The sequence below is a fragment of the Chrysochloris asiatica genome, unplaced genomic scaffold, assembly GCF_000296735.1.
Source record: "Chrysochloris asiatica unplaced genomic scaffold, ChrAsi1.0 scaffold00010, whole genome shotgun sequence".
In the NCBI taxonomy this organism is placed as follows: Eukaryota; Metazoa; Chordata; class Mammalia; order Afrosoricida; family Chrysochloridae; genus Chrysochloris; species Chrysochloris asiatica.
Window position 1 is genome coordinate 14449863 of NW_006408528.1, and position 27792 is coordinate 14477654.

The 27792-nt window shown below is 37.9% G+C and overlaps 1 protein-coding gene across 1 annotated transcript in view; it reads right to left on the reverse strand.

Annotated features, from left to right (window-relative positions):
• Nucleotides 1–27792, reverse strand: part of CCDC132 (coiled-coil domain containing 132) — a 145947-nt gene that overhangs the window by 19282 nt on the left and 98873 nt on the right. The window contains exons 21-24 of the mRNA XM_006834292.1: nucleotides 17999–18120; nucleotides 10000–10080; nucleotides 1749–1897; nucleotides 24–120 (exon numbers count right to left, since the gene is read on the reverse strand). Coding sequence (XP_006834355.1) covers nucleotides 24–120; nucleotides 1749–1897; nucleotides 10000–10080; nucleotides 17999–18120 — 449 coding nt within the window. The remainder of the gene's footprint in view (nucleotides 1–23; nucleotides 121–1748; nucleotides 1898–9999; nucleotides 10081–17998; nucleotides 18121–27792) is intronic.

Sequence of the window (27792 nt, forward strand, 5' to 3'; positions counted from 1 at the left end):
GATTACAAATGGCCAACGCTGACCTGAGAATAAAATTGCTGAAGAAAGGGTTTTTTGACTGCAGGCATCACAGCATCCAGATGTGGCTGAAGGAACTCAAATTGTTCAGCCAAGAATACCCTACGGAGAATAAATACATCACATTGTAAACAGAGTGAAAGGTGTAGAGCCTGTCACATGTTTTAAGTAATGTGTAAGATATTTGAACATAGCTTTAGGAACACTTTCTCCTTTATCAAGCCTCCCTGCACTACTGAGTGTTGTTCTCATTTACAATATACACAACAGTTAAAGCTGAGCTTATCACTCAATGGAAAACCTGGTGAAAGAATAAGGGTGGCTTCAAAGGAGCTAATCTGGTTACCATGAAGAACGAAGTTACTTTTGGTTTACATGTAAATTAGGATAGAGTAGCAGCGTAGTGGTTACGGATCGGGCTGTAAACCTCAGGGTCAGCAGTTCACAACTACCAGCTGCCCCGTGGGAGAAAGATGAGGCTTTCTGCTCCTGTAAAGATTTACAGCCTCAGAAACCCTGTACAGGGTCGCTATGAGTCGGAATCGACTCCACGGCACATAACCACAAGGATAGAGTGGAACTGCCCCCATAGGATTCCTGAGACATTCAATCTTTATGGAGGTAGACTGTCTCATCTTTCTTCCCTAGAGTGGCTCGTTCAAGCCTTGGCCTTTCCATTAGCAGCCCAAGACTTAACCCCCTGTGCCACCAGGGATACTTAGCAGCCTTATAGCACAGAGTCAAACTGATCCATACAGTACCTGACACTATAAGTCTTTGTGGGAACACATCACCAGGCTTTTCTACCATGGAGGAGCTGGTGGGTTTGAACTACCAACTTTTCGGTTAGCAGAAAATGCTTAATCATTGCACTGCTAGGGCTCCTTTCATAACATGTCATGAACTGTAAATCTGGTTAAGGTATAAAAAATTAGCCTTTGACGAGCAGGGCTGGTGTGCAGGGGTAGGAGTCCTGAGGCTAATGAATACACCAAACACTGAAGCTGCCACTCTGCAAAGGTACCTGGAATGTCCCTACTTTTGTTAGGTATGTAAAATCTCTTAACTTACTGCACTGGCTTCAAGTTCATGGAAGAAGTTATATGCTTTAATTGTTGTTGTTGCTGTTAAATGCCATTGAATTGGTTCCAACTCATAGCGACCCACTATAGGACTTCCAAGCAACAGTGGGTGTCTTTGAACCACCGACCACGAGATTAGCAGTCCAGTGCTTATCCTACAATACTGGAGGTCAGAAAGCATGCTTATTGATGCCAAGGATCAATAATATTTACATTAAACTGATAATAGTAACTGATTTCTGTAGACTCATACAGGAATTTATCAAGTATATCATAGTTTTCCAATTGTAGTAATCTAGCCTCAATATGAAATAAGCAGTGCTTTGTAAAGTAAAGCAAGAATCACGTTGCTGAAGATTCAAATTTAAACATCTCCTTCTTTCCATTGATAAACCCAACTGCTGCTCCTTGGAAACCCTATACAGGATCACAATGAGTCAACACTAACTCATGGCACTTAAGAACAACATTTATATAACTGAAAGCTAAGCATAATTTTAAAAAATTAACTGGTAATTTATTTTGAAATACAAATCTCAGAAGTACCTAATATATTAAGAAATGGTAACGATATGTATCTAGAAATCTAATTATACAATCCTGCTCTTACAATATTTAATGATAAAGCAACTGCTTTTAGCAACTTACAAGGACTCTGTGGCTACCACTCTTTCCGCCAATCCATACAGTGTATCTCCTGAGGTCAGAACCACTAGCTGACTGAGGTGTGGGCTCGGTACCTTCTCCTTTCTCTCTTCAGCTGCTGTGAGTGTGCCACTAGGATCAACTGAAACTTCCTGCAAGAAACACACACACATATACACACAACCTGAAATAGCAAATCTAACAGCAATGTTGTTGTTGTTGTCAGGTGCCATCGAGTTGGAACCGACTCATAGCGACCCCATGCACAGCAGAACGAAACAGTGTCCGATCCTGGGACAACCTCACTACCGTTGCCATACTTGACGCCATCAATGATGCCACCTGGCTGATCCATCTCGTTGGGGGTCTTCCTCTTTTTCTCTGACCCTCCATCTTACCCAGCATGACATCCTTCTCCAGCGACTGTTCCCTCCTGACAATATGTCCTAACAGCAATAAGCCATGCAATTTTGACAAAACTAGAACTATCAACAAATTCTTCATAGACATATTAATTCAGTTTAGTTCAAGTTCTTGGTTTCTGCTTTTATTGGAACTCTCTTTTATATATGAAGTGTAATCCTTGTATGCTATCATTTAACACTATATGCTGTCATCTGTGCATGGCCTGAAGTCAGCCAAGACAAGGAATCTTGATGACTTAACAGAAGTTTCCTTGAGACAACAGAAATATGCTCCCCAGGAATTTACGAAAGAAGAAAATGATCTTAAGTCAAACTATGGTGTGACTGACCATTTAACATCCAAATCGTAATCAAGGTAACCTTGGTGTAATCACTAGGAGGTAGATTTGGACTGTTGTTATAAATGTTGAAATAGAAACATGTATATTGCATATGTCTGGAGACAGACTAGTGATGAGAAGGATGATGATCAGGGTAAAGAAAGCACAGGCTGCTCTAAGAGCAGAATGTACTGGGTTCCTTGGCACTGTCCAAAAGAGAGAACCACTAAATGGGAGACACACCAATGTTCTCCACCAGGTTGATGTCATCTATTTGGAGGTAGAAAAATTAATCAGCCTTAAATCTCTCAATTTTACTTTTTTCTAATGCCACACTCACTAGCAACTTTCTCATTACTAATTTACCTTTCCAGGTACTCTAGGCCAGTACCAATGATATGAGTCATACATATTCTAGGGCTTCAGAGAAACAGATCCCTGATTATACACAAAAAGACTGGCTTTGGGAGCGTTTTACAGTTATCCAGTTCTCCCTCAGTTTACAACAGTGGTACCTTTAATGCTACCGAGCTCTTACCAAACAGTGAAAAAAAAAATTTTTTTTTTTTTAAGTTGAACTTATTGGCAAATGGAGATTTTTAAGGAGACCTAGGTAAGGAGGTGAGAGACTGGTTACCTAAAGCACAGTCAAAAGTTACCAATCACTCTACATATTTCAATAAAGGTATACTTCGATTAAAAAGCTTTTTTAGAAAGCAAACATCAAAAGATGCGATTTAGAGTATTTTTATCATCATGTCAGTAACAAATAGATCCTACGTCACAGAGAGAAACTTCTGACCACTGCTTTAAGAGAGGTAAGAGGTTAAAGTAGCGACATCACATATGCATTGTAGGAAGAACATCTCAACAGCAGTATGGTTTTCAAAAAAGACTCCTAACAATGCTGATGATAGTACAATCTCAAAATCACTATACTATGTGAGGTCATGAAAGAGTTTTATAACGAAATAGATTTTTAATGACAACTAGCTTGAGTCAGAAATGCACAAGATCATTTCAGTAAGGTTTTCCAGTATTGACACACCAACTCAATCCATTCACTACATTTTAAAAACAACTTCCAGAAGAGAAATTGACAAAAAATAAACATTAATAGAATAATTGGTATGCAAATGCTACAACAACTTACGGTTCAAGAGTTATTTATTTTATTTTTTTTATGTTACCCAAATACAGGTCAACCCATGCCCTCATCACAGTCCTTCAATAAAAACTTTTTATCATTCAGCAATAAAGAGTTGTGAAGTTTTGATACATGCTACAACATGGATCACAGCATAACCTTGAATATGTTATGCTGAGTGAACTAAGACAGACACAAAATGACAAGTATTGTATGATACCACTTATGCAAAATACCTGGAACAGGCAAATATACATAAAGACAAGTCCATTAGTGGCTACCACTAATAAACATTGGGAATATGATTCATTTTTGTAAAACAGAAATAAAAACATTTTTAAAGTCTTTCAGGTTAGAAAGTAGATATTTCCTTGTTGTTGTTAAGTGCCGTTGAATCCGTTCCAACCCATAGCAACCCTACATAGGATTTCTAAGGAACAGCTGATGAACTGGAAACGCTGACCTTTCAGTTCAAACAGACTTTATAGTCCAGCGTATTAATCCACAGCACCACACCAGGATTTCCTTCTTAGTTCTTTTTAATATCCTAACTTTGACTACTACCATCGGTTTACCACACTGTGGTAGTTCACCTGATGCTATGATGCTGAAAGTTTTGCCAGTGATATTTCAAATACCATCATGGTGGACAGGCTTCAGTGAAGCTTCCTGATTAACGCAGAGTAGAAAGAAAGATCTGATAATCTACTTCCAAACGCCGTTGTTGTTGTTAAGTCCTGTTGAGTTGTTTCCAACTCATAGCCACCCTGTATTGGGTTTCCGAGGAGCAGCTGATGAGTTTAAACCATTGACCTTGCAGTTCAAACCAACGTTACAGTTGAGTACTTATCCTATGGCACCACAACAGGACTCTAAACTCTAGCCCATGAAAATCCGATGAGTCACAAAAGAGTATTGGGGACAGAGTTCATGAAGATGTGCAGGACCAGACAGTATTTCACCCTGTTACATGCAAGGTCGCCATGAGGTTGGAACTTACCAGCCCCTCCACAGAAGATGTGGCAGTCAGCTTCTATCAAGATTTCAGCCTTGGAAACTCAATGGAACAGTTCTACTCTATCCTGCTGGGTCACTATGAGTAAGAATCAACTCAACGGCAATGGTGACTTTGCCAGTGGTTTCCTGTTTTTGTGTGTGTGTGTGTGTTTTGTTTGATTAGCTATCACCACATGTACACCATATTTAAAGTAACTTCCTTTGAATATAGCTATTGTTATGGATGGAACTGTGTCTCCCCACACCGGACCCAAAAGTGTCAGAATCCTAACTAGTACACCAGTGGAAATAATTCCCTTTGGAAACAGGGCTTTGTAATGCTAATAAGTCATTAACAATGGGGAAAGGGTGCACATGTGTATCTTGAACCTCATCACTTCTGAGTTCTTAAAAGACATTTAGACACAGGACCAACCAGAAACAGGGGAAGTCAGATGCCACTTGGTGTTCACCCAGGAACTAGCAGAGAGCCTTCTCCTAGAGTCAGTGCCCTAACTTTAGACTTGGAGCCATCTGAACTGTAAAAATTAAATTTTTCTTCAAATGCTCCCCACCCCTACCCCACCTGCTCCTGCAGAGCAGCTGGTGGTTCAAAATGCTAACCTTTTGGTTAGTAGACAAGCTACTTCTTTTCCTTCTGGGTATGAGCTACCACCCACACAGTGTGACTGGAAGGTAAGGTCCTTCACCTTCTGAAGTCATCCACAAAGGCATTCTTTCAGAGATCACTGGTACTGTTCACTCCACTTCAAATAATTCCCTGAGGATACCTTGTCATATTCCCAGTTAGCACTAGCATTTTAAGCATACAAAGTATAGTAATTATCTGCTTAAAGGCTAAAGTTATATGTCTACATTTAAGAAAGAAAATAGGAAGAGAATTACAAAAATGTCAAGCTGACATAAATAAATGGTATGTACTTATAGGAGCACTTAAATGGGGGGGGGGGACTCTTAAATTATACCAATATAATAAGTAAAGGATAATTGAAAACTTACAGAAATGAAATCTTAATCTTTTATTTCATAGCAAAAGTTACAGTTTTGAGTCTTCACTGCCAATAACAATATTACAAAGAGAATTCAAATTTATGGACTTCTCTGCGCCAATTTGAAATATATATATATTTAGACTTAAACTGATCAAAAGCATTAAAGTAAACAATTTAGCTAGCATGGGCAAATGGATAATTAAATCCCACACCTGGGTAACATGATTACTTGTCTCACTGACCTCTCCCACTGTTCCCATATTAGACCCTGCTCTTAGACTTTCCTCTGATGTGTCAAACACATTGCTTTCGTTTATGCTCAATTTATCCATTAAACTATTTCAGATGGCATTCTTAAGACCATGTTGTTGTTGTTAAGTGTTATCGAGTAGCTTCCGACCCAGAGCAACCTTCCATATTTTCCAAGGAGTGGCTGGTGAGTTTGCACTTATCCTACAGTGCCACACCAAGATTCCTTTAAGACCATAAGATATCTACCGAAGAAATAAAACTACCTCCCCGCAAAAAAGTATTTATTAAAATTTTAACTGACATGTTAAGAGTTACAAGGAAAAATACTACTTCCATCTACTTGGCTCCAGATTGATTAGGCTATAAATTATTTTAATAGCCAAATAATATATTGAGTAGCAAGAAATCAATTAATGTTCTCTGCCAATGTAAATACAAATTAATGAAGTGAAGAAAATTAATATACTAGCTTTAAAAAACCTTGAGATCAAGGTCTAATTAATAATAAATGTATTTTCTAAAGAATAACCAATACTTGGACATATTGTCCGGAGGGAACAGTCGCTGGAGAAGGATGTCATGCTGGGTAAGGTGAAGGGTCAGAGAAAAAGAGGAAGACACCTAATGAGATGGATTGGCCAGGTGACATCATTGATGGCATCAAGTGTGGCGGCGGTAGTGAGGTTGGCCCAGGATCGGACATTGTTCGTTCTGCTGTGCATGGGGTCACTATGAGTCAGTTCCGACTTGACGGCACTTGACAACAACAACAACAACAACACTATGAACAGTTATTCAACATGCAAACACTGGAAACTAACTGAAATCTTCACTAAAACTTGTACTTTATTGCTGTGGCGTCTCAACCTTCAGAGAAATGAGGACACTGGGCACTAGAAAGACCCTGGCAAAGTCCACACCCACAGTAAGGAAGGCGTCTTACACAGTCTTCTGATCTTATGTGCTGTCTTTTCATTTTAGAGATGATAAGGATAGCTTTAAAGAAAGCTTTCTCTAAAGATTTAAAGATAAAGTGTCAAAGGGAGCCGGGGGGGGGGTGGAGAGGGGGAGTCTATCTTCCTGGTATGGTGATAGCACTGTGAACCATAAGGTTGGTGGTTCAAATCCACCAACTGTTCCTTGGAAACACTGTACAAGTTGGAATTGACTCAACGTCACTTAACAACAGCTATCTATTTATTTATGGGAAAGGAAGTGGGGGTGTTGATCTTCTTAAAACATTTCTAAATCTGACTACCTCACCAGTTCAGGAAAATACTATCCAATGAAATTAGAGCTTCCAGCCAGATGCTGTGGTAGTTGTTAGATGTCACCAAGTTGATTCCGACTCACCGTGACCTTGTGTGACAGTCGCCGTAACCACAGGGTTTCCTAGCTGTCATCTTTACGGAGGCAGATTGCCAGGTCTTTTTCCCACAGAGACACTGGGTAGCCACTGTCCCACCAGGGTTATGTCTCCATAATTAAGCGGCTTGCCTTAATGAGCAGTTTGGTGCAACTGCTTACTTACTTGGTCATGTGGTTTTATTACATACCATGCGGTAGGACCTGCAGTATTAAATCCATACCTTATGGGTCAAGACTAAACCTGTGTCTTGACAATCATAAAATACTAACTAGCAGAGATGACAGAGAAATGCCAAGAGCGAATGCCTCTAGTGGTAAGTTTGACTTCCTCAATCTTGAGGCATTCAGTCAGGAAGACCACAGACTTCAGTTCACGGACTAAGAACCCAAATCAGGGGAACAAGAGCTGATGGGCAAGGTTATACTAAGCATCAAACAAGGAGAAGCAAAACTGAAACCAAAACACTGTCAATGAGTTTGAAAGCCAATGGATTATACAAAACAGTAAGTGAGAAAAAGATAGATGAGTGGGCAAACAAAGAACCTTGACTCTCACAATGAGACTCTATGCATGATATTATCACCATGATTAAAAAGAGAAGATGACGATAATCAAGGATTAAATGGATGGTAGAGCCAAGAAAATAAGTCAGGTTAAACCCAGAGACATGAAACCCAGGAACTGGAAGAAATGTTGTGTCCAAGGGGGTGGCTGTTGTTGTTAAGTGCTGTTGAGTCAATTCCGACCCATAGCAACCCTGCATAATAGGGTTTCCAAGGAGCGTCTGGTGAGCTTGAATCATGGTCCTTGTGGTTCAAACTGACTTTGCAGTCTAGCACATTAGCCCACAGCGCCACACCAGAACTCCAAGGTAAGGGCTATGAATATCAGAAAAGCATATGTGCTTTGCAGAGACTCCAAACAGTAAGGGAGACAGAAACTGGTCATTTCCCCTGCCTAAGTAGTGCTTGCCCACGTGCCTCTCACTTTATTAACATCTCTGCTCGAAGAGCACTGTCCTATTGCTGCCTAATACTGTATGCTGCATTATGTTCCTTCTTGACACTTATCAGAATATGGCTCTGTGTTATTTATGTGTTTATGTCTGTATGCAAGATAAATGGAAGGCTCCACGAAGGACTAATTACCTTTACTGTGCATTGGTCAATTCCTAGGGCTATGGTAATGTCTGGCACATAACAATTATTTCAGTAAGTATTCCTTCAAATAATTAATGATTAGTTATAGTGCTTTATAAAAACTTCAGTAACAGAAATATGCACATAATATAAAACCCATTGCCACTGAGTAGATTTTGACTCATAGTCGATTCCTGTATAGGGTGTTTCCGAGGCTGTAAATCTTTACAGGAACAGAAAGCATTATTTTTCTCCTGTGGAGCAATTGAACTCTACTGTTAAGTTCAACTTGGTATTAGTAGTCCAGTGCTTATGCTACAGTGCCACTGTTCCTTGAACACAATGTCAGGATTATTAAAAAGAAGAGGAAAATGTTGCTTTGAGTAGGTTAAAGACTAAGGGAAAATTCTGAGAATTCTTGGGTTAAAATAGATGAAGACAAACATATTGAACAAGATAAATATCTGGCTACAGTAATCAATCACAAGAAATAATGTTTCTTATTTTAAATGTTTGTGTTACCTTAGGATAGCTGGTGTGGCACTGTGGGTTAATGTGCTGGACTGCAAGGTCAATTTGAACCACAAGGTAGATGGTTCGAGCTCACCAGCCACTCTTTTGGAAGCCCTATACAGGGTCGCTAGGAGTCGGAACCAACTCGACGGCAGTTGACAACAACAGCATGTTACCTTAGACACAATAGAGGGTCAGCCCTATGTTAATGCCACCTCTCGAATCCTAGAGCACACATGTCATTAATTGACAGAACAGCAAGAACCAGAGCTCCCTACTGCAGAGCAAGCCAAACCCAAATGCTCCCCCGACACATTCAGGCCATTCACGAAGATGTCCCTAATGCCCTCTGTAATATCAGTCTTCAGCATGCGCAAGGTCTGCTCCCAGCTCAAGGAGCTTGCTCAGTAACTAATTCAAATGTCAGTCTTTCTTCTCTTCCCAACTAAACTCACACCTGTTCGTCAAAGTCTAGCACACGTCTCAACTCTTCCTCAGCCATTCACTGATACCAATTTTTCACATTATCATTTTCTTGGCTTTAAAGTTAAGTTGTTGTTGGTGGTGGTTGTTAACTACCATTGACTCAGTTCTGATGCACAGCATTCTATAGGGTTTCTGAGGCTGTAAATCTTTGTGGAAAACATTATTTGTGCAAACAGAAAGGCTGTAAATCTTTGTGCACCTACAGAGCAGCTGGTGGGCTCGAAATGCTGACCTTGTGGTTCTCAGTCCAGTGCCGATCCTACTGAGCCATTATGCTCCTTTTGAAGCTATACTGGCCATATAATCAGTTAATATTCTCTCATGTATACTAATATTCTTACTTCAATCACATTACAAGGGGGCTTCAAACAGTTTGTGGAAAATTCATTATCTTTCAAACCGATTTTTCCATGAATTACTTGAATCCCCTGTCATATAAGTAATGTTCATTTAATTTCCTACCTGTACACTTAGTATACTACTAAAGACTCAGGCACACAACACCCACACAGGCATATACTTCTATACAGTTAACTGGACAGTTAATTTCTATTTTACATAAACCAGAGGAACTGATTTCAATTTATCACTTACCAGATCAATAAGGCTTTCTTGTATTCTGTTTAGAGTTGTTCTTAACCTACTACTACTAAGGCCTAATCCTGTTGATTCCAACTGAAAAAGAAAGACAAAAGCATGGTAAGTCACTCGAGAAAATCTTGCAAACATTCACTTTAAATAAACAAAGTAGCTGATGAATTTTTACTTCAATATTTCGACCTCAGAGGTTTCCAAATCATACTTAAAATTTCCAACACAATATGCAAAGAAGTAAAACCTTTGCCCCCAAAGGAACAAAAGAGCCATTTACATTTATATACAGTAGATCACACTAACATAAATAAATGTTCTGTTTCATCATAAGAGAGTTCACAAAAATTTAATTCCCATGAAATATTTTAAATTGCAAAACTTGAGTTTAACATGCTTAAAGATGTTATAGTATTTTAGGTACACTGTGATGTGTTTATGTGGAATCAAATCTGTGCCAGTATAAGTTGTGGTTAGTTGCCCTCGGGCTGATATTGAATCATGGTGGCCCATATGTAGAACTGTTCCATAGTTTATCAAGGATGTGACCCTGCAGAGGCAGATTACCAGGACTATCTTTTGAGGTACCTCTGGGTAGAGTTGAATTGCCAACCTTTCAGCCTATACTGGAGAATGTCATAGTCAAGAGCATTTAGTTTCCAGAAGATCCCTAAGGACTCTACAGTGACATGTTTTACCAACAATGTAATACAGAAGTCCACCACTCGTCTGTCAGTTTGTCATACTGTGGTGGCTTGTGGGACACTGTGATTCTGAAACCTATGTCATGGGTATTTTAAATACCAGCAGAATCACCCATGGTGGACAGGTTTCAGATGAGCTTCCAGACGAAGACAGAGTAGGAAGAAGGATAAATGAACTACTTCCTAATATTTAGTAACTGAAAACCTTACGAATAGCAGAGAACCACGGTCAGATATAGTGCCAGAAAATGAGCCCCTCAGGTTGGAAGGCAGTCAAAATGCAACTGGGGAAGAGCTGCCTCCTCAAAGTAGAGTTGACCGTGATGACACTACTGGAGTTAAGCCCGTGGGAGTAAAGCCCCCAGGACCTTCATTTGCTGATGGGGCACAACTCAAAATGAAGAGAAACAGCAGTAAACATCCATTAATAATCAGAACATGGAACGTACAAAGTATGAATCTAAGAAAATTAGAAACTGTCAAAAAGAAAATGGAACGCATAAACATTGATATCTTAGACATTAGTGAGCTGAAATGTACTGGTATTGGCCATTTTGAATCTGACAACCACATGGCTTACTATGCTGAGAATGACAAATTGAAGAGGAATGGTGTTGAATTCATTGTCAAAAAGAACATATCAAGATCAGTCATGAGGTACAATGCTGTCTGAGACAGGATAATATCCATGCGCCTACAGGGAAGACCAGTTAATACCACTATTATTCCAATTTATGCACCAACCACTAAAGCCAGTGAAGATGAAATAGAAGAATTCTACCACCTTCTTCAATCTGAAATTGATCAAACATGCAATCAAGACTGGAATGCAAGGTTGGGAGTAAAGAGGAAGGATCAGTATTTCGAAAATATGGCCTTGGTGAAAGACATATTGCTAGAGATTGCATGTTAGAATTCTGGAAAACCAATGGTTTGTTCATTTCAAATACCTTCTTTTGACAGCATAAGAGAAGATTATACACATGGATCTCACCAGATGGAATACACAGAAATCAAATTGACAATGGAGACAGTGGAAAAGCTCCATATCACCAGCTAAAACAAGGCCTGAGGCAGATTATGAAACAGATCATCAACTGCTCATATGCAAATTCAGACTGAAGCTGAAGAAACTGAAAATAAGTCCTTAAGAGCCAAAATATGACCTTGAATATACACCTACCCCACCTGAATTTGGAGATCATCTGAAGAACAGATTTGATATATTAAAACAGTGAAGACCAAAGACCAGAAGAGTTGTGGGATGACATCAGGAACATCATACAGGAAGAAAGCAAAAAATCATTAAGAAAACAAGAAAGAAGGAAAAGATCAAAATGGATGTCAGAAGAGACACTGAAACTTGCTCTCCAGCGTAGAGATGCTAAAGTAAATAGAAGTAAAAAGGAGGTACAGGACCTGAATAGAAAATTTCAAAGGTCAGCTTGAGAAGACACAGTAAAATGTTACAACAAAACATGCAAAGATCTGGAGTCAGAAAACCAAAAGGGAAGAACACACTCAGCATTTCTCAAGTTGGGGGAACTAAAGAAAAAATTCAAGCCTCAACTTTGTAAATGAAGGATTCTCTGGGAAAATTATTGAATGATGCAGAAAGCATCGAAAAAAAGATGGAAGGAACACTCATAGTCATTGTACCAAAAGGAAATGGTTCATGTTCAACCATTTCAAGAGGTACCATATGATCAAAAGCCAATGATACTGAAGGAAGAAGTCCAAGGTGCACTGAAGGAATTGGCAAGGAACACAGCACCAGGAATTGATAGAATAAAAATTGAAATCTTTCAAGAAAGTGAGATGGCACTGGGGGCAATCACTCATCTATGCCAAGAAATCTGGAAGACAATTATCTGGCCAACTGACTGGAAGAGATCCATATTTGTGCCCATTCCAAAGAGAGGTGACCCAATGGAATGCGGAAATCTCTTTGATACCTCATGCAAGTAAAGTCTTACTAAAGGTAATACAGAAATGACTGCAAGCGTACATTGACAAAGAACTTTCAGAGGTTCAAGCCAGATTCAGAAGAGGACATGGAATGAGGGATATCATTGCTGACATCCAATGGGTCTTGGCTAAAAGCAGAGAATACCAGAAAGATGTTTACCTGTGCTTTATTGACTATGCAAAGGCTTTCAATTGTGTGAATTATGACAAGCTATGGACAACATTGGGAAGGATGAGTATTCTGGAACACTTAATTGTGCTGATGAAGAATCTGTACATGGACCAAGAGGCAGTTGTTCGAACAGAACATGAGAACACTGAATGGTTTAAAATTAAGAAATGTGTGCAACAAAGTTGTATTCTTTCACCATACTTATTCTATGTGTATGCTGAGCAAATAATTTGAGAAGCTGGGTTATATGAAGAAAACATGTCATCAGGATTGGAGGAAGACTCATCACCAACCTGCGATATGCAGATGATACAACCTTGCTTGCTGAAAATGAAGACGACTTAAAATACTTACTGATGAAGATCAAAGAGCACAGCCTTCAGTATGGACTGCATCTCAATGGAAAGAAAACAAAAATCCTCACCATGGGACCAATAAATAACATTGTTATCAACAGAGAAAAGATTGAAGTTGTCAAGGAATTCTTCTTCTTGGATCAACCATCAATACTCATGGAAGCAGCAGTCAAGAAATCAAACGATGTATTGCATTAGGCAAATCTGCTGCACAAGACCTTTTTAATGTGTTGAGGAGCAAAGATGTCAGCTTGAGGACTAAGGTGCACCTGACCCAAGCCATGGTATTTTCAGTAACCTCATATGCATGCGAAAGCTAGACAGTGAATAAGGAAGACCATAGAAAAAATGATGCATTTGAGTTATGATGTCGGAGGAAAATATTGAAAGTACCATGAGTTACCAAAAGAACCAACAGATCTGTGTTGGAAGAAGTACAGAGTGCTCCTTGGAGGCCAGGATGGCCAAACTTTGTGTCTCATACTTCGAACATACTGTCAGGAGGGACCAATCACTGAAGAAGGATATCATGTTTGGTAAAGTGGAGCATCAGAGAAAAAGAGGAAGACCCTCAGTGATTTGGACTGGCAAAATGGCAACATCAATGGACTCAAGCATGGCAACAGTTATGAGGTTGGCCCAGGACCGGGCAGTGTTTCATTCTGTTGTGTACAGAGTCACCATGAGTCGGCACCAGCTCGATGGCATCTAACAACAACAGTACAGAAGTATTCTATCCAATATGAGAGTCACTGCCCACATGTGTCTATTTTATAATTAAAGGTAAATTAACCAAAATTACATGCAATTAAAAATTCAGTTCCTCAGTCGCATTTCAAGAGTTGAACAACCACATTTGAGTAGAGACTACCATAATGGGCAGCGCAAATATTGACCATTTCCCAGAAGACAGAGTAAAACTTAAATAAAGATAGGATCCTGACAATCAGTTAAAACACTAGAATGCCTTTCTTCATTAATATTTATTGAGTATCCAAACTCAGGGCAATTCTTTAGCACATATTTTATAAAATAAACACTGCAGCTGTATATACTGAATGGTCTCTGCTTAAATTTAATGTTCTTTCTAAGGAACATTTTGCAGAATTAAGAGCATAGGAAATTCAAATTTTATAATAAAGGATTATGTCTTTAATATACTTGTAATTTCAACAAAGCTATGATTATCCTCATGACAAATGTGACTATACAATGAAATGCACACTTAACAATAAGAGTTAGATATTATTATGCTGCATTCATAGCAGTATGCTTTTACATATAGAACTGCCACACATCTAGTTGCATCACATAATAATTTCCAAATATCAGTACCTAATTACCTAATAAAGTATCTAATCAAATATCACTCTTTCTTCTCTTTCCAGCTAAACCCACACTAGTTCATTACAGTCTAACGCAAGTCTCACCTCCTCCTTCAGCCGTTCACTGATACCAATAAATATCAACTACCTGACTAAGGAGCTCTGATAGCATAGTGGTTACAAATTGGGTTGCTAACCTCAGGGTCAGCAGTTCGAAACTACCAGCTGTTCTGCACGAGAAAGATGAGGCTTTTTGCTCCCATAAGGATTTACAGCCTTGGAAACCCTGTACAGGGTCGCTATGAGTCGGAACTGACTCCAAGGCACATAACAACAAACAACAACCTGCCTAAAATTGTGATGTTCTCCATTAGAAGTAGGAAAAATAAACTTAGTAATGATTTGGAAACACAAACAGGAAGCACAGGAAACATATAATTGGTGCCAAAAAAATGAACCAGTTTAAAGATACTGCATCATTAATAATAAACACTGGGTTAGCCTCTGAATGTATCAGTGATTGCAAAGGTTGTTAGGAGAATTTATCTCCCGTGAAATAAATGCCAATTTGTAGTACTGTGGTGGTTTGTATATTGCTGTGATGAAGAAAGCTATGCCACTGATTTTCAAACACCAAAGTCACCCATGGTAGACAGGTTTCAAGAGAGGTTCCATGTAAGACAAACTAAGACAAAGGACTTGATGATATACTTATTTAAAAACTGGTCAGTGTAAATCTTAGGAATAGCAACAAAAACACTGTCTGGTATAGTATCAGAAGACACTATTTAAAAACAAAAACAAAAAAACTTGTTTTTGCAACAACATAAACTGTGACTCCACATGTGATTCTATATGCCAGATGAGATACAAAGGAATCAAACTGACAACATCTGTTGAGAAAGATGATAGAGAAGCTCAATACCATTAGTCAGAACAAGGCCAGAGGCCAACTGCAGAACAAACCATCAATTGCTCATATGCAAGTTCAAGTTGAAGTTGATGAAAATTAAAACACATCCACAAGAGCCAATATATAATCTTGAGCATAGCCCACCTAAACTTAAAGACCACATCAAGAACAGACCTCTAATGACTAAAGAAAATTAAAACACATCCACAAGAACCAAAATATAATCCTGAATACATCCTACCTGAATTTAGACACCATCTCAAGAACAGATTTGATGCATTAAATGACTAATGCATCTAATGACTGTAGACCAGAAGAGTTCAGGAATGACATCATGAAGATCATACATAAAGAAACAAAAAGGTCATAAAAAGACAGAAAAGACCAAAATGGATGTCAGAAAAGACTCAGAAATTCACTATTGAATATAGAATAGCTAAAGTGAATGGAAGAACTGATGAAGTACAAAGAACTGAACAGAAGATTTCAAAGGGCAGCTCGAGAAGACAAAATAAAATGTTTTAAGGAAATGTGCAAAGACTGGAGTTAGAAAACCAAAGTGGAAGAACACACTCAGTATTTCTCAAGCTAGAAGAACTGAAGAAAAAATTTAAGCCTGGAATTGCAATATTGAAGGATTCTATGGGCAAAATACTGAATCATGTAATAAGTATCAAAGGAAGATGGAAGGAATACAGTCACTGTACTAAAAAGAATTGTTTGATGTTCAATAAGTAAACGATAATTATGAAGAAAGAAGTACGAGCTATACTGAAGGCAATGGCAAAAAACAAGACTCCAGAAATTGATGGAATATAACTAAGATGTTTCAACAAATTGATGCAGTACTGGAAGCCAAGAAATTTGGAAAACAGCTACCTGCCAACTAAGAAAGGAAATCCAAAAGAATGTGGAAATTATGGAACCATATCATTAGTGTCATGCTTATGTAAAATTTTGCTGGAGATAATTCAAAAACCGTTTCACCAGTGTATTGACAGGGAGGTGCTAGAAATTCAAGCCAGTTCAACAGAGGCAAGGGAACATGGGACATGCTAAGGTCACAAGAATCTTGGTTGAAAGCAGAGAATATCAAAATGATTTTTATTTGTGTTCTATTGACAATGCAAAGACTATGCAAAGACCATGGGGATCATAAAAATTATGGAAAAAATAGCAAAGATTGGGAATTCCAGAATGCTTAATTGTGCTAATGAGGAACTTGTACATAGATGAAAAAGCAATCATTCAAACAGAACATGGGGATACTAAATGGTTTAAAATCTGGAAAGGTATGCACCAGGGTTATATCCTCTCACCATACTTCAATATGCATGCTGAGCAAATTATCCAACAAGTTGGACAAAATGAAGAAGACCATGGCACTGTTATTGTTAAAACTCATTAACAAGCTGTGATATGCAGATGGCACAATCTTGCTTGCTGAAAGCTAAGAAGATTTGAAGTACTTACTGATAAAGCTCAAAGACTACAGTCTTTAAATGGATCACTCCTCAGCATAAAGAAAGCAAAAATCCTCAAAATCATACCAAAAAGCAGCATCATAACAAACAGAAAATAATGAAACTGTCAATGATTTCATTTTACTTAGGTTCACAATCAGTGGTAAATGGAAGCAGCAGACAAGAAATCAAATGATGCATTCATTACATTGGGCAAATTTGTTGCAAAAGACCTCTTTAAAGTGTTTTAAAGTAAAGACATTACTTTGAAGACTGTAGTATACCTGACTTCAGCCATGGTATCGCCTCATATGCATGTGAAAACTGTACAATGAATAAAGAAGTGGGAAGAAGAATTGCTGCCTTTCAATTATGGTGCTGATGAAGAATACTGAATATACCATGGACTGCCAGAAGAATGAACACATTTATCTTGGAAGAACTACTGCCAGAATTCTCTGCAGAAGCAAGGATGGTGAGACTTCATCTCATGTACGTTGGACATGTAATCAGAAGGTGCAGTCCCTGGGGAAGGACATCATGCTTGGTAAAGTAGGTCAGTGTAAAAGAGGAAGATTCCCAATGAGAGAGACTGACACAGTAGCTGCAACATGGGCTCAAGCGACAATTGTCAGGATGTACATGTAGGACCAGGCAGTGTTTCTTTCTGTTGTAGACAGGCTCACTGTGAGTTAGTACCAACTTGACAGCACCTAGCAATAGGAATAGTGAGGTTGTTAATCATTATTCATAATGTCTCATTTGCTGTGCAATAATTTTGCATAGGGCCAGATTTTAATAAGACAACCTGCACAGTTTTTAATGCCAAAATATGTCAAGGTTAGAAACAGATGTTGACTTTTTCTGCCAAAAATTTGAATAGCACACAATATGTTTACCATATCAAAGCTTAAAATGAACATATAAGTAAGGAAATTAGGCAGACAAAAAGCTGATGGCAATAATTTCATACATGAAAGATAGTTCTCAAAATTGTGGTATTTGTGTGTTATTTATATATTTTATAAAACATTACACGTACATTTTAAAAATAAACATATGTTAAAAGCAATAGACTTTCCCTCCAAAGGTTTCACTTACTGAATCATTCCGACCAAAAAATGTGTATATTGCATACAAGTAATAATCAAATAGTTGTGACATGAAATGGATAACATCGAAGGCAATTGGCTTAAGAATGTTCATCATTTGCATGTATTTCCCTGAAAAAGAACAAAACATGTAGAACAAAATTAAAATTTGTTATTCTATAGTTATAAAGAGACAAAAAACATTCTTTGATGAATAAAGCTTAGTTGTTTTAAATGAGATTAGTCTCTAATTCTATTGCTTTTTACAGCAAAATAATAGGAAAGAAAAGCATGTCTGCAAAAAAAAAAAAAAAAAAAGATCCCTACTCGCTTTTCTGCAAAAGTAAGATGTTACAACAGATCCTTTCTCAATTTTTAAATGAGCACAGAATTCAGTGGCTGGCTCTACTTCATGTAACTGCTGTATGTTCTTATGTAATTTAGTGATCTATATTAATTTTACAAGCTGCTATAGAAATTTAGTGCTATAAAAAGCCTTAATACTATTATGTGTTATAAAATCCTGTTACTAATATAGAGATATTATAGTTCATATAACGGTATGAAACAAAATTTTTTAAAGCAAAACTCAAGTTTCATATATATGACACAAATAAATATATATAAACATATAAAAATACATATATAAAACAATAAATGGAATGATACTCAGGTATCAAAAATGTACAACTACCAATTTAAATAATCTTGGTAAATAAGCACCAAAAAGCAAGGAAAAAGAAAATTATAAAAACTCTATAATACATAATACCTTTCTAGTATGTTGTATATTCGTTTCAATTAATTAAAATTACAGAAAATAGATACAGGAGAAAGAAAAAAACAGAATAGGCCTACATACATGATGAAAACATGTGAGAAGGCTGTTTCTTGCCCAACCAGAATTGAGAGACTTAATCAGAGCACATTGTTGATTTCAAACTACTAAGAATCTGTAAGATACAACTTTAGCCATGCTATTACTCCTCCACTCAAAACTTTTCAATGGTTTCTCATCCAAAGTCCTTCATCATAAGCCATCTCACCCTCATAACCTACTACTCTCACCCACATATACTCAGCTTCAAATCTTCTGCTTTCTTGATAACACAACACTCCAGAGACACATTCAGCTCTGCACCTTTATACTCTTTGCCTGGAATGCTATTCTCCAAAGAACTATAATGGCTCACTCATTCTTTTACCTTCTTCAGCTCTGTTAAAAGTCATTTTGTCAGTGAGGCCTTCCCTGAACAGTCTATTAAGATAAACACCCACATGCCATTCCCCTTTACTGCTTCATTTTTCTCCAAAGCATAGATCCCCTTCTAACAAATGACACATTTTTCCTATTTGTATCTCCCTGCACTAGAATATCCGTCCTAAGAAACCAGAATTTCTGTGCTTCATTCACTACGGTGTCCCCCGTGTGCTCAGACAGTACCTTGCACTCAGTGAGCACTCAACAACCTTTTAATCAATTGAATGGTACAAGTACTTTAAACATTATATAAAGCTAAACAACTTTCTCTGCGATACTTTCTTACAAGAATAATACAACTGAGAGCCAAAAATGATCTTTCAAATAAGTTGTAGTTGTATTACTGTTCTTAAATGCATTGAGTTGGTTCCAACTCACAGAGACCCTGTATAGGGCTTCCGATGAGTAGCTGGTGGGTTTGAATCACCAGTTTTGTGGATACCAGCCCTGTGCTCATGCTACAGTGCCACAACTAAATACCAAGTAGGTAGGAAACTTAAATCAACACTCTACACAATTTTTTTCCCCAATTTAAGGTCATGTTTATGACCTTAAAATTTTTCAAAATTTTACAATTAATCCAAAAATGACCTGAAGCAGATATCTTAAATTTTCATCCTGTCTAAATATGAATATAAAACAATGACATTTCCCAATGTTGCTATCGGATAAGAAATATGGGTTCATTCCAAGAATAAATTGAGACTCTACCACATAATTGGACTTACTGAAGTGATTTACCCAGTTTTGAATTTAAAACAGATGATGGCTAATACATTTATTAAAATTGAAAGTATGAAACATCCAAATAAACAAACCATCTTTAAAGCAGTATGTTTTGAGTAAGACAGTGAGTATTTGATAAGTCAAACCTGCTGCCATTAAGTCACTTCTACCTCAGAGAGACCATCTGGCCATAAGGTTTACAGGGCTGTCACCTTTAAGGAAACAGACTGCCACACCGTTTGTCCGCTGGTGGGTTGGAACCACAGACGTTTCCGTTAGCGATTGAGTACTTGACCACTCTGCCTCCTGGGGTCCTTATAAGAAAGCTATTTCTATTGCTGTTGTGGTGAGATACTATCAAGTCACCTCTGAAACAAAGACACACGGCCAGGTCCTACTCCTTCTTCACTATTGTATGTTTGAGGCCATTTTTGCAGTCAATTTATAAATCCATCTCCTGGGGGAGGTCAACTGACTTTTTGCTGACTCTACCAAGCATGATCACTCTTCTCCAGTGACTGCCTGAAAACATGTCTAAAGTGTGTGACATGAAATCTTCCTTCTAAGGGGCATTCTGATTACACTTCTTCCAAGACAGACTTGTTTCCTTTTCTGGCATCCCATGGTACTTTCAATATTCTTTGCAAACACCACAATTCAAGTGCATCGGTACTTTTAGTCTTCCTTATTCATTATCCAACTTTCACATGCATATGCTGCTGCTGTTATTGTTAGGTACCAGGAAATTGCTTCCCTATATACAACAGAACAAAACACTGCCTGGTCCTGTGCCAACTTCACAATCACTGCTACATTTGAGCCCATCACTGCTGCCACTGTGCCAATCCATCTCATTGGGGGACTTCCTCGTTTTCTCCGACCATCCATTTTTCCAACTATGGTATCCTTCTCCAGGGATTGCTCCCTTCTGACAATATGTCCGAAGTACGAGAGATGAAGTCTGGCCGTCCTAACTTCCAGGGAACATTCTGGCAGTACTTGCAACACAGATGTGTTTGTTTGTTTGTTTGTTTTTTGAAGTCCATGATGCTTTTAATATTCTCCTCCAACACCATAATTCAAATGTGTCAATTCTTCTACAGTCTTCCTTATTCACTATCCAACTTTCACATGTATGTGAGGTTATTTAAAATACCATGGCTTGGGTCAGGTGCACCTTAGTCCTCAAACTGACAGCTTTGCTCTCTAACACTTTAAAGAGGTTTTGCACAGCAGATTTGCTCAATGCAATACATCACTAGATTTCTTGACTGTTGCTTCCATGAGTGTGGATGGTTGATACAAGCAAAATTAAATCTCTGACAATTTCAATCATTTCCCCATTTATATGTATGTTATTTATTGGTCCAGCGGTGAGGACTTTTGTTTTCTTTACATTGAACTGCAACCTCTACTGAAGGCTGGTCTTGGATCTTCAGCAGTATTTAAGTCTGCATCACTTTCAGCAAGTAAAGTCATGTTATCTGAAAATCACATGTTGTTAATGAGTCTTCCTCAAATCCTGATTCCATGGTTTCCTTCATACAGTCCAGCTTCTCAGATTATGTGCTTGGCATACAGATTAAATAACTATGGTGAAAGAATATAAACCTGGCTCACACCTTTCCTAACTTTAAACCATTCAGAGTTCCCTTGTTCTGTTAGAACTGGTTCTTGGTCTATGTGCAGGTTCCTCATAAACACAATTAAGTGTTCCAGAATACTCATTCTCCACAATGCTATCCATAGCTTGTCATCATTGACACAGTCAAAAGCCTTTGCGTAGTCACTAAAGCACAGGTAAACATCTTTCTGGTATTCTCTGCTTTTAGCCAAGAACTGCTTCAGCAATGATACCCTCACTCCATGCTTTCTGGCTCAATCTGGCTTCAACCTCTGGAAGTTCTCTGTCAATGTATGGTTGCAGGCATTTTAAAATTATCTTTAGAACAATTTTACTTGTATGCAAAATTAATGATATTGTCCAATGATTTATGCACTCTAGTAGGTCACCTCTCTTTAGAATGGGCACAAATATGGATCTTTTCCAGTTAGTTGGACAGGTAGTTGTCTTCCAAATTTCCTGGCATAGATGTGTGAGTGCCTCCAGTGCTACAACAGTCTGTTGAAAAAATCTCAATTTGTATTCCATCAATTCCTGGAGCCTTGTTCTTTGCCAGTACTTTCAATGCACCTTGGACTTCCTTCTTCATTATCACTGGCTCTTGATCATATGCTACTTCTTCAAATGGTTGAACATCAACCATCTCTTTCTGATACAGTGACTCTTCTATTTTCTTTTAATGCTTTCTGCATCAGTCAACATTTTTCCCATACAATCCTTCAATATTGAAAGTTGAGACTTGAATTGTTTAGTTCCCACAACTTGAGGTATGCTGAGCACACTGTTCCCTTTTAGTTTTCTAGCATCTCTACACTGGACAGCAAGTTTCAGAGTCTCTTCTGACATCTATTTTGGTCTTTTCCTTCTTTCTTACCTTCTTAATGACCTTTTGCTTTCTTCCTGTATGATGGTTTTTTTTTTTTTAATTTTTACTGTGAACTGTGTGCTAGTTTACATGGGAGAACATCAGCTTTACACCATCATTTCAATGCAATGATTACAATCTTCTCTGTGCATCATCATTCAACAATATTTGCTCCCATTCCCTTTGAGTTTTGTTTTGTTATTGTTGTTGGTTTTTTGGGGGGTGTACAAAAAATGACTCAGGAATACATAATAATTGGGCACATTCTGCAAGCCTGCCTCGTGATGGCCAGCATACAGTCCTTCTCTTTCCATGAGTCTAGAGCTCTCAGCTGCTCCCTCTCTCTATGTCCTCATCTCTGGTGTCCTGCTTCTCTGAATAAGGTCCCGCATTCCACTTGTGCTCTTCTCCCTTGATGGTCCTATGGTCCTCTGTTTCTGGACTGTAAGATTAACTACTCCCCCATTTTTGTTACAAAACTTCTGCTTTTACAGTTGTGACAGTTGCGATTAGTCATGATAACAATTACTCACTATCAAATCATAAGAATCCTATCCCCTTCTCTTTTCAACAGACCCATCTAGACAAGATGAAAACTATTCATCTACCTTCCCCACACACTCTTATACTAAATTCCCTCTTGAAATCTTGTAAGCCAGTCATTTCATGCCTTTATCACCCCCTCATTTTAGGTAGCCAATGTCTAAGTTGCCCGTCCCTATCTACCCTGTATATAGAGGGGACAGAATTGATACTTGATGTGAAGACGCCTTCACTTTCTGTTGGTATTTTGAGCTACTACATCAATGAATATAGGTAAAGTTCATCAAATTGTAGCACTTTACACTTGTTTCTTTTATAAAAAAAAATATATATATCTTCCTCTAGACGAGTTCTGATTAGCAAGCTATTGAGGCTAGGTGAAATGTATACTATATCTGCAAGTTTGGGTGTTCTTGGGCATCTCTCCTCACTTCCAGCTCTAACCCTCCGTGGTTATGTCCTTGTCTATGGCCTCAGGAGTCCCCAGATCTCACACCACACTTTGGACCAACCAGCACCTACTCTTCTCTCTTCCATATCCAGGTCAATGGTAGTCTATGGAATGTGGTTGAATTCATCCCATTTTTTAATTGCTACCTTTCCCCAGTTCCACTTACCAGTAGACCAAAGGCAAGTTTGCATGCCTACTCATTTGTTTCCTTTGAGTTTCAGTCTTGGAGGGGGGTTTATCCTAAAGGGACTTGATTGCTTGCCTTGATGGCTCCTCAGCAAACAACTTGCTTGTTCTTATAGTAGCCAATCATACTGCCATTTTTATTTTGGAGTTTTTGTATGATGTTCCTGATATCATCATACAACTCTTCTGGTCTTGGGTCTTTAGTATCTAATGCATCAAATCTGTTCTTCGGCTGATCTCTAAATCCAGGTGGGATATGTTCAAGGTCATATTTTGGCTCCTGTGGACTTGTTACATTTTCTTAAGCTTTAGTCTGAAATTGCATATGAGCAATTGTTCCACAGTCTGCCCCTGGCTTTGTTTTGGATGACATGGAGCTTTTTCACCATCGTTTTCCACAAATGTATCAATGTTGTATCAGTTTGTTAAAAATGTTCAGTTTGAATTCCATCAATTCCTGGAGTCTTCTTTTTCATCAATGCCTTCAGTGCAGCTTGGACTTCTTCTATACCATCAGCTTTTGATCATATGCAACTCCAGAAATGGTTAAACATCAACTAGTTCTTTTTGGTACAATGACTCTGTGTATTCCTTCCATTTTCTTTTGATGTTTCCTGCAACTTTCCATACTTTCCTCATGGAATACTTCAATATTCCAAGTCAAGGCTTGAATATTTTTTTGTTCTTTCAGTTGAAGAAATGCTCCGCGTATTCTTCCCTTTTGGTTTTCTAACTACAGGTCTTTTCACATCCCCATTTCTTCCCATCACTTTAACTTCTCTACATTCAAGAGCAAGTTTCTGAGTCTCTTGTTTCCCCTGTTTTGGACTTTTCACTCTTTCCTTTCTTGTGTTTTCTTCATATATGGTGTTCTTGATGTCATCCACAACTCTTCTGGTTTTCAGCCATTGGTTTCTAAAGCATGGAATCTGCTCATGAGATGGTCTCTAAATTCAGGTCATATTTTGACTCTAGTAGACTTGTTTTCATTTTCTTCAGCTTCAGCCTAAATTTGCAAATAAGCAATTAATGGTCTTTTCCACAATCACTCCCTGGCCTTGGTTTAGCTGATGATATTGAACGTCTCCATCATCTCTTCCTACATATAGGAATTTGTATTCCATCTGATTCCTCTGTATTCTATTTGATGAGGTCCATGTGCATAGTAACCATTTGTAGTGTTAAAAAAAAGGTATTTGCAATGCAATAAGTCATTGATAGTACAAAATTCTATCATGGGACTTCCAGCATCATTTCTGTATCCAAGGCCATAATTTCCAACTACTGATCCTTCCTTTTTGGTTTCCAACTTTTGCTTTCCAATCACCAGTAATTATCAATGAATCTTGATTGCATGTTGATCAATTTCAGACTGAAGACATTGGTAGAATTCTTTAATTTCATACTTGGTTTTAGTGGTTGGTGAGAAAATTTGAAACAGTAGTATTAACTTCCTCATGTTGTTTTTGTTGTTAAGTGCCATCAAGTCACTTCCGACCCATAGCGAACCTGTATAGGGTTTCTGAGGTACCGCTGGTGACCTTGCACTGACAACCTTGCAATTCAAGCAGCTTTGCAGTCTGGAGCATTCACCCACTGTGCCACACCAGACTCCAACCCTCCTTATAGGTATATATGGATATTATCCTATCACAGACAAAACTGTGATTCTAAATAGATCTTGAAATGCTGTTTTCGACAATAAATGTGACACCATTCCTCCTCAATTTGTCGATTTAGGAATAGTAAACCCATTCCAAATGGCCAGACTAGGATATCAACCTTTATGCATTCCATTTCATTTTTGATAACGCAATTTTCCTAGATTCATACTTCGTACATTCCATGTTCCGATTATTAGTGGATGTTTGCAAGTATTTCTTCTCATTTTGAGTTGTGCCCCATCAGTAAATGAAGGTCCTGAAAACTTTGCTCCATCCACATCATTAGAGTTAACTCTACTTGGAGGAAGCAGTTCTTCCCCAGTGGTATTTTTAGTGTCTTCCAACATGAGAGGCTAATCTTCAGGCACTGTATCAGACAATGTTCTACTGCTATCCATAAGGTCTTCATCAGTTATCTGCCTCACCTTCTTCCTAGTCTTTCTTAGTCGGTGAAACATGTCTTCCAGTGGTGACTCTGCCAGCACTTTAAACACCAGTGGCATAGCTTCCAACACTGAAGCCACCAAAGAATGACAAAGTGACAAATGAGTGGTTAAAAAAAAAAAAAAGCTATTTACTCATTATCAAATTTAATATTTGCTAGAATTTCTTCCTCGGGGGAATAATTTAAAAGACAGAGGCACAGATGGACAGAATATTGTGCTTACGAAAACATAGTCTAAATCTAACCAATCAGTAGTCATCAGTCACAGGTAACTAAATTTAAACTATTTAAATGAACTGAAATATTGACTTCCTCAGGTATTTAGCTTCACTTCAAATGCTCAACAGTCATACGTGGCTACCATATTGGACAGTTCCAAAACAGCATCATCTGTCAGACAAGTTCTATCGGACAGCACTGATTTAAATGATACCAACAATGTTGATTTCCTATTACCATATTTTTCAAATATTCATGGAACTCCTACAGTCTTCTACAAATCATAGTACACATATACAGTTTGTTTTCTAAGAAATTCCATTTAAAATAATTTCTTCACAAATTTCTTAATGTAATACAATACAAAACGCCAGAGACTTTATACATGTGTTTAACTTTATACACACACAGCAATAGGAGAAAAAGGCACATGGAAAGCACTGTGTAGTCCCCCGAATGCTCGCCCTGTGAAATCTTTCTGTCAGAGGCCAAGAACATTTCCTTATAACTATATCACTCCAGAGCTCAACACTCTCAAAAATGCCAAGAACATATCCTTCTCATTCCTTCCTTTGGGAAGTACCAATATTACATTCTCTTTCCTTTAAACACAGGGTCAAAAACAGTCACACACAAAACTACAGTTTCTTGTTAATATACTTGAAGTATGCACAGGGGAAGGACTGAATCAAATAACAACAAGTCCCTAATTTTATTTTATTTTTAACAAAAAATAATATAAAAGGCAGTATATCTGTAAAAAAAATGTTCCACACTCTTTATTTTGCAAAAGTCAAAATAGGACATTTCTTAATTTCCAAATCAGTACATAATTCAGGTATGGCTTTACTTTATGTATGTTATAAATTTTAGATTGCTACTCAAGGAAACACCATGAATCAAGAAAAAAATAAATTAATTAACTGCGGTAGTGGAAATTTCTACTATCAAAACCATTTTTAAAAGTAACTAATGTCTCAGTATTGTAAATCCGGCATAATTTATATTATTGTTGTGTGCTGCCGAGTCAGTTCCAACTCACAGAGACCTTGTATGGGGTTTTCTGAGAGTGGCTGGTGGATTTGAACTGTCAATTTTGTAGTTACCAGTCCACTGCTTATCCTACAGTGCCACACAAAGGCTCTTTACATTGAGTAAAGAATTCTAAATAGTAGCCAGATGGTGAGTAAGAGAAACACACACAAAAACCAAATGTAGTAAAAACCATTCAACTCAAATTCATTCATAATTCATTTACAAGCAATTTCAGAATCATCTTACACAAATATCCTCACACTTTCAGAAATTTCAGAATAAATCACATTTGGAAAATATTTTTTAAATATATTCCTGGAGCATTCTGGATCATAATGCAGATACTTCACCAACTACAAACATCCTCTCATGTGCTTTGTACATGTTATCAAGAGGGGCCAATCCCTGTAAAAAGACATCACATTATGTAAAGTGGAGGGTCAGAAAAAAGAGGAAGACCCTCAATGAGATGGATTGACACAGTGGTTACAACAATGGGCTCAATGGATTGACACAATATCTGCAACAATGGGTTCAAACATAGCCAACAGTTGTAAGGACGACACAGGACTGAGCAATGTTTCCTTTTGTTGCACAAAGGGCCACTATGAGTCAGAACCAACTTGACAGCACCTATCAACAATAACCCACACAGACAGTTAGTGAAGCTACATAAAATAACATAATGAAGAAAGACAAGAAAGAAATGTATGTTTTATTTATTATATTACATACTTGGATCAGTTAAAAAAAAGAGAGAGAGAAATGACTAAGAATATGAGGTA